Below are 8,646 nucleotides of genomic sequence, written 5' to 3'. Positions count from 1 at the left end.
ATAGGTCTTAAATTTTTTAAACGGATCCACGTTTACCTTTCGAGTCCGGCCGGTAATATCGCGACATATATAGAGGACGCGATACCCGGGTTGTGACAGTCTAAAGCAGCTAGCGCATCTGGCGGACAAAGTCCCTAACTTTATATCGATATCGACTTCCGCCATCAGAAGCTGCTAAATTCGGAAGTCTTGACTTGTGAAGACATTTGCTTTTTTATCCACTAATATTCAGTAAGGATTTTGACAAAATTCGAAATTAGTTAAAAGTTTACTTTAAAAAATTAATGATTTTATATACATATATTTATCCAATGTATCTAATATATTCTATAGTAATGAAGAAGATTGTCGCTTAGGATCCAAACTTACGTTGTTCTTTTTTTTTAATACATAACAAAAATATCCAATTTAAGGTTATTACTAGAAACATTACAAGTGTACTAAAGTTATAAATGTGATTTTATAAATATAATTTTCCTTCAGGAACTTTCCCTGTGATTTTCGATGTAGTTCAAAAACTTTGAAACAGAATCAAACACCGTTTCATTAAAAAATTTAAAAACCCCGCCATAACTGAACACTTCCGTTTTGCAGATGGTCGTAGAGACATCCGGATTTTTTGCAAACGCCTTTTTCGTCGAAATTGACAGGATTCCGTAAAAGTAGTTTTCCGAGATTTGAAACGAGACTTTTGGAAAGAAAAGAAGGAAATCTTGTCGAAGGAACCACATCTGCCTCTAATTTCAAGTTTCTCATCAATAAAGCTGTTTTCTCCAAGTTACCGGCAGTCATTACGAAAATCTTGTGATGAGGGGTTCTTTGTTCCGCGAGGATAGGCGGTAAAGTTTTAATTCGGTTGACAGAATGCCGGTTAAAGTCGATGTTGTGCCACCACCACCCGCGAATTCAAAGCAACCGGGTGTTACTAAATCTCTGCTTTACAATGGCTCGAGATTTCAAGGATCCCAAAAGTCCAAGGGCAACAGCTACGAGGTGGAAGTTGTTTTGCAGGTTAGTTTTTTCCTCTACAAATTACGCATTACGCATTCCTCATTTTTTTCACTCTACTTTACAGGATAACAATTCTTTTATTATTCGTTCGAATTCCCTTGATTATAGTTTAAAATGTTTAAACTGGGTGGTTTTTCGATAAACCTGGAATTAACCTACAAAAATCGCGTCTGTTGCGTCTGTTATAGCAAACTCGTATTTCGCGCATTTTATAGATTAAATTTTATAATTTGATCAATTTAATTTATGAAATGAATTCCGGTACATCTACAGCGCTGGACAAAAGTATTGGCACAAGTGAGATTTTGAGATAAAACGCGTCTTATTGTTATCATATAAACAAATGTGTATTCAGCCTGGTCACAAAAATTTAATACTTTATTCTAAGGTTTAAAGCATGAAACAGTTTTATCGTAGTCGCACATCTGCATTAAAACAGATTCAAAAACAAATGATTAGGTACTAAAATTAGGTGGACAAAAGTATTGGCACAGTGGTTCGTTCGAATATCGACGTTAACAAACGTTTATTAGGTTCAACATAGTACATATTAATACGAGTACCTCAGTAGACGTTATTTTGTATCGCTCATTACTTATTTATTTGAAGGCGGGATAGAACAAGTTTGAGGAAATAATAAATATGGATTTAAACAAAAATGTGCGAGATACGATGCGAAGTGGTCATCTAAGAAAGTTAAATAGTAGAAATGAGTTGTATATTGTACGAATAATTAAAAATATCCTTAAACAACGTCAACGAAGATCGAAACGGAACTACGAGTAGGATTTGGAAAGGAAGTACACCCTAAAACTGTACGCAGAACCTTGAAACGAGCTGGGTACAGTGCTAGGGTGTGCAGAAGAAAATCTTTTTTAATCAATATTATTAAAAATAAAGATTGCAGTTTGAAAATGAGTACGTATATAAAGATAATTTATTCTGGTGTTCAGTATTATTCGGTAAGTCTGCTTTTGGGGTTGGATCATTAGTGTTTATTGAAGATGAATGTAATAAAATTAACTCCGATGTTAATGAAAAAATTAGTTTCTGCAATGCCAAATCGCATTCAGGAAGTTACAAGAAGAAAGGGCTCCGCAACAAAATATTAGATACTTTTAAGGCTTCTGTGCCAATAAATTTGTCCACCTAATTTTAGCACCTAATCATTTGTTTTTAATCTGTTTTTATACAAATGTGCGAATACGACGAAACTGTTTCGTTCTTTAAATCTTAGGGCCAATTTCCCTAACTCTGATTAAATCCATGATTAACTAATCATGATTATTTATACGTTACTAAGGCGAGTATTATTTTGAAATCTCACCTCTACCAATACTCTGAATGCATTTTGAAGTAAATATTTTTGACGTGTCCTATTCTTGTGCATTTACGGTAATTTAGATGTAGATTTTAGCTTGTTTAAAATAATTGCTTTATCTCGAAATAATTTTCTTTTTGTTAATCTTATTTTCCAAATTATTTAAATTTATTTGTTCAGGGTATCTATCCTACTAGAAAAATGAGGAGTTGTCAGGGAATATTTTTCAGAGTGTGTTTAATTTTTTTGAGATTCGTTTTTCGTCTTTGTTTGGAATCAATTTTTTAACAGAAAATTTAAACATTTTATTTTTGGTTGAAAATTGGTTGTTTTTAGTTTAAAATTCGTTCTTTTTGGTGGAAACTTTTGGTTGAAAATTCAACCCGTGTTGGAATTACCTTTTTTGGCGAAGTCAACTGTTTTCGATTGAAAATTAAAAATATTGTTGGTTGAAATGTGAACTACTACATTTTCGTTTAGATTTAATCTTTTTTTAGAATGCAAATGTAATTATTTGCCTGAAAGTTAAACTTTTTCTTAAAAATTAATTTTTTGGCATTTAACTGAAAATTTAACGATTGCAATTTGAATATTCCATCATTTTATTGAAAGTTCATCTCTTCGGTTGAACATAATTTTTTGTTACCTAAAAATTGAACTATTCAATTCTTGATGGACAAATTACCTTTTTAGTTCAAAATTCGTGTATTTTATTGAAAATTTATCTTTTTTTCAACCATTTGGTTTGAAAATCCACATATTTCGTTGAAAAATCGTATCTTTATTGTCCGAAAATAAACGTTTTGTTTGAAAACGAAACTTGTTTAAAAATTGATCTTCTTGGTTGCAAGTTCATGTATTCAAGTTAATGATTCATCTTTTTGGTTGAAAATGAAACTACGTGTTTAAAAATTGGTTGGAAAATAATTATTGAACTATTACTTTTTTATTATTATTAATATTCTTATTAACTATTCCATTTTTGGTTATTTTGTTAAAAAATTATTTTGTTGAAAATTCACCTTTTCGATTGGAAATAAAACTACTTGGTTGAAAGTTAAACTCTTTTGTTAAAAATTCATCTGTTTGGTATGGAATGCATCTATTCCCGTTGAAGATTCATTTTAGCTGAAAATTCATTACTGGTTGAAAATTTCTTGTTTTTTTTCTAGTGTGAAATTCTTCTTTTTTATTGGGAATTCATGTGTTTTGTTGAATAATCGTCCTTTTTGGTAGAAAATTAATATCTAGTTGAAAATTCGACTATTTGTTTAAAAACTCATCTATCCTGTTGATTATGAAATATTTTTACTTGAAAAGTTAGGAATTTGAAGTGGTTTAAATTCAATTCAATGTGGTAACCATATTAATTTTAAGATATGAGCTGCATTTTAACTATAGGATGTTAAAATAAAAAATAGTTTGAATTATTATTCAAATTAATGGACTGTAGAAACAAACACAAGAAATTGTTAAATAGATTTTTAGTACTATTGCTTAAATTATCGATTTTCTAGAAACTGAAAAACAATATTATTTATGATAAACACGCGAAACTTTATGCATATCGCGAGTCGATTTTTTTTAAAAATGCCAAATATTTGAATGGCTCCGTACAATGAAAAATTATAGCTGGTATAAATGTTTCAGCATGTAGATGAGGAAAACAGTTACCTGTGTGGATATCTTAAGATAAAAGGTTTAACGGAGGAATTTCCAACGCTAACAACATTTTTTGATGGCGAAATTATTTCCAAAAAATATCCATTTTTAACGCGAAAGTGGGACGCGGACGAAGATGTGGATAAAAAACATTGGGTAAGCAACTTCATTCTTTTTCCTGTTAACAAATTTAATTCAAAATTCAAACAATCATGTTTTTACAATCTGTTTTTATTTCAGCTCAAATTTGAATCCTTTAGTCAATATGGAAAAAATTTTAATTCCGATACTTTCGACTACGAAGCGTTGAAAGGAACGGATTTTGTCTTCATGAGGTGGAAGGAACACTTTCTCGTTCCGGATCACAAAATCACCGATATAAATGGGGCCTCTTTTGCAGGCTTTTATTACATTTGTTTCCAAAAATCGGCAGCTTCTATTGAGGGTTATTATTATCATCGCAACTCGGAATGGTGAGTTCACTCTTTCAGTAAAATGATAAAAATAATTGTAGAATCTCGGATAACACAAAAGTTTATGATCTTGTCTTTGATTTATTGAAATAGTCCAGAAAATTATGCAAGCCCTTAACATAAAGTGAAGAAACTGTTGAGTATATCACAATTTAAAAATTCGCTGCGCTTGGCAAGTTTCCAAATTAACATTGCAAGCTTTGCTATGCTCGAAATAAAATATTAGCGAAGCTACAGTTGCATACTTGTGCCAAGATTTGTTAATTTTGGACCCTATGTTCCTTTATAGGTTTATAGATAGCGAAAATTTTGTACTTCAAAGACACGGACACTTGAAAAATGTTCGATTCTTTTCCAATTGAATGCTTCTATGTTCTGAACGTTCAAATGAACAAAATATTGTTTTCCCAATTCCATTTTATCTAAATATTATTCCAACTGCAATTTAGAATAAAGCAGTAGACATTTTTTTTTATTATTTGCAATATAAATGAATGGATATTTTAGAACTGTTTCTAACTTTCAAACCTATCTGTGAAAATTTTCTTTTATTTGAATGTTCTGAACTTGAATTACATAAAAAAAGCTTGAAGCTGAAAAATTTTTAAGAAAGTTGTAAATGTGATAAATAAAAAATGAAATATTCCAAGTTGATCATCTGCAAAGGTAAATTTCCTTAAGGGCATGTGACACAGCTAAATACCTATATTGCCGACCTCACTTTATCAGTTCCCTGAATGTTTTTTTAAACCTAATAACTTTTTTTGAAAATAAAATATCGAGGTGAAACTTCGGGAAATGTATTAGAGTACAGGTACTGCATTTTGATAGGAACTTCACTACGTTAAAGTACAAAGCTTAATAATAAAAGATGTAAAAAAATATATTTCAACAATCAATTCCAACGGCATCAGCCGGCGACGTTGTACACGAAAATACAAAACCTGGCGACCACTAGACGAGGCTTTAGAGGGTTCGTATTTTCGTGTACAACGTTACCGGCTGATTCCGTTGGAATTCATTTTTGAAATATTTTTGTTTACATCTTTTATTATTAAGCTTTGTACTTTAACGTAGTTTTCTTTCGGTTTTTGCATTTTTCAAAGTTTAATACTGATCTTTTATGTATAAAAAGAAGTTCGAACGTTCAAAAAATGTCAAGGTTCGGAAAAAAGATGAAATAATTTTCAGTAAAGTTCCTACCAAAAGGCAGTACTTAAACGTACTTTATTGTACTCTAATACATTTTCCAAAGTTTCAGCTCAATATTTTATTTACAAAAAGAATTCTGTGAGCTGATAGTGTGAGATATAGGTATTTGGCTGTGTCACATGCCCTTAATTGAAAAATTTAAAGGCAAACGATAGTGTTCTCTAGTCTCAAATTTTGTTTTTAAATCTCCACAATGCAAAATTTGCAAATGTTTATTTGACCAATTCCAAATTAAACGATTTAAGATTTTCACTGAATCTATACAACTGAAATATTTGTGAATTGACTGCTGGACCGGGAAACCGGGAATTTTTCAAACAAATTTTACATCTAACTACACTGCCGTGAAAAAGTTTTAGGCCACCTCTTTTTTTATGAATGAATAAATTCTCTTAATTTTAATTATACCAGAGCTAAAAAATGCCATTAAAAGGTTGATTGTTTTAGAAACTCTGTATAAAATAAAGCCCAGGCAATATTTTTCAATGTTCTTGGGCTCATTTTGAAGCTTTTTTTCACCGTTTTACAACAGCTTGTGAGTATAAATCTTAAAAATTTTCTTTTTGAATTGCAGGAACTTGAAGTTGTTACAAAAAAGTTGTAAAAATTCCAATATTATTTTTGGTAACAAAAATATTTTTGTAAAATATATGAAACATATAATCATGAAGTTTCTATGTAATTTCTTCAAAATATATATTTACTTAACTTATGTTCTGATTTGCCTACAGATAAGATGTTTTCAAATTTTTCCAACTTTTTTTATTGCAACTTCATGTTCTTGCGATTCGAAAAAAAATGTTTCACAATTTATACTCATAATCTTTTAAGATACGGTGAAAAAAAAACTTTAAAATGAGCCCAAGAACATTGAAAAATGTTAATTATTTCCGAAGTTATTGAAAATTAAAGAAAATATTGAAATTTACACTATTTTTGCAATATCTAATTAAAAATTAGACAAATTGGCTTCACCCTGGACTTATTTTATACAAAATTTCGAAAAGAATCTACCTTTCAAAGAGAATTTTTTTAGCTCTGGTATAATTAAGATTAAGAGAGTTTATTCAGTCATAAAAAAGAGGCTGTTAAATACAAGTGTTAACTTTTTCACTGATAAAATTCAGTTACAATGCGCAGTTGTAAAATATTTTACTTAAAAATTTGTCCATATTAAGTTTTCGTTTCTAAGCCTAGTTTTTTAATTAAACGAATTTAAAATGCAGTTTTAAAATTGAAAATTTTCAATCAAAAAGACGTTCTAATTTAATAATTTGATGAGCTGTGAGTATAAATTAATTAATGATTTTTAAAATTTAACTTCAAAGTCGAATATTCAAAACTATATACTTTAAAACTAATTATTTTGAAATAGAAAGCCTTCTATCATTAAAATTGTAGAGTGCCCAAATTTAAACTTCCAAAATCACAAGTTTATTTGTTGCATTTTAATTTTTTTTTTAATTTTCAAGTTAAATTGTTGAATTTGAACAATTGAGCACTTACTAATTTAAATCAAACCAAAATAATTTAACTTCTAATTCAAAAAGTACTCGGTTTAAAAACAAAAATTTTAAATTATATTATTATGAACATTAAACAAATTTATTGATTCATTCTTCAATTTAGAGCATTAAAATAATAGAGGAGAGCATTTATATTTTTTAACCAGAAATATTTAGTGTACAGTCTATAAAAGTTTAAAAATTAACATTTTCCAATTTAACGGCATTTAATTTAAAATTGCTCATTTGAAAAATTTCGGAATCTTTTATTTTATACGTGTAAATTATTGAGCGTTTAAATAAAAAAATGTATCAATTAATTTTTTGTAGCGTTTTCACTTTGAGTGCTTTAATTTGCTGTTCAATTTTTATTTTTTTATTTTTTTTTTATTTTATTATTATGCAAATTTTTAGACATAAATATTCAATTATATTTATAAGTATCACAATTTAATTATATAATGATGGAATTTTTAAAAGAAAACATTTTCTTGATAATTCAAACGATTTTATAGTATACAATTGTTTACTTAACATTCTTTAATCGTTATGAATGGATTTCCAAAGACCTCAGTATATCCAATTTAAAAACTATAAAATTTCTTATAAAAACATTGCTTCTTTTCTAGATGTAAAAATTACTGTTAAATCTTTCCCTTATTTTTTACCTCTTTCGTAAAAGAAGTACTAGTTTCCCCCTTTTTTAAGGTCATTTTGCACTGTGATTTGTGTAATAAGTATGATATTCAAACAATGATTAAAAATACAAAATTTTAAAGTATTCTCTTTTGCAGGTATCAATCTCTAAATTTAACACATGTACCAGAGCACAGCATACAGATCTACGAGTTCAGGTGAAAGCGAAATCTGCTGCTCAATTTAATCGACCCTCCAATGTTTCTAAACTCATCGCCTCATAAGACACAGATCTCATAAAATTTCCCGTTTATAGATCGCATAGACCTATTGCTATCGTCCAATTCGCGCTGTTTTTTTTTCTACTAGGGAACGATTGTGATGCGGTAAAGAAAATCTCTTTTTATCGGATGACGCACGAGCATTCACGAATTTCGAGTGAATTAGGTGCACGACTCTTAAGATTCCATATTGGAGGCAAAGACGGTATGTTATTGATGCGGTAGTGATGGCGAACCGAGTGCCTCGACGAGTGATACGCTAGCTAATTAACGATTATACAAATATTTGCTGTAAAGAGTTTTATCTGAATACATTAATTGATATTTTTTTATCAATTCAAATTATCGCTGTTGATTCTCTAAATGATGTAATTCTGCAGTTCAGTTGAAGATGCATATGTGACTTTTGTGCTAAAGTCGAATTTAATATCAAAGATCAACACCCGCGAGATAAAACTATTTATTTACACACTATTTGTGTTATCGAATTTCCATTACCATTTGAGGTAATCATTTTTACTGGCTTTCAAATAATTCAGTTTATT

General features: G+C 29.4%; 1 protein-coding gene across 1 annotated transcript; it reads left to right on the top strand.

Moving 5' to 3' along the window:
- The first annotated feature begins 594 nt into the window (after positions 1–594).
- Positions 595–8,443, top strand: LOC117168867 (glucose-induced degradation protein 4 homolog). The gene is made up of 4 exons (XM_033354748.1): positions 595–1,011; positions 3,983–4,150; positions 4,235–4,467; positions 7,979–8,443. Exons 1-4 carry the CDS (start codon positions 865–867, stop codon positions 8,040–8,042), a joined length of 612 nt encoding a protein of 203 aa, XP_033210639.1. The 5' UTR covers positions 595–864; the 3' UTR covers positions 8,043–8,443.
- Positions 8,444–8,646: the final 203 nt, after the last annotated feature.

This window comes from Belonocnema kinseyi, chromosome 3 (genome assembly GCF_010883055.1).
Source record: "Belonocnema kinseyi isolate 2016_QV_RU_SX_M_011 chromosome 3, B_treatae_v1, whole genome shotgun sequence".
In the NCBI taxonomy this organism is placed as follows: Eukaryota; Metazoa; Arthropoda; class Insecta; order Hymenoptera; family Cynipidae; genus Belonocnema; species Belonocnema kinseyi.
This window is presented reverse-complemented; position numbering and strand designations above follow the sequence as displayed.

Excerpts from the sequence above, each read along its gene's own strand:
- LOC117168867 (XM_033354748.1), top strand. The coding sequence starts at position 865 with ATGCCGGTTAAAGTCGATGTTGTGCCACCACCACCCGCGAATTCAAAG. Across the intron at positions 4,151-4,234 it reads ATGTGGATAAAAAACATTGG|CTCAAATTTGAATCCTTTAG; the intron begins GTAAGCAACTTC and ends TTTTTATTTCAG. Across the intron at positions 4,468-7,978 it reads TATCATCGCAACTCGGAATG|GTATCAATCTCTAAATTTAA; the intron begins GTGAGTTCACTC and ends TCTCTTTTGCAG.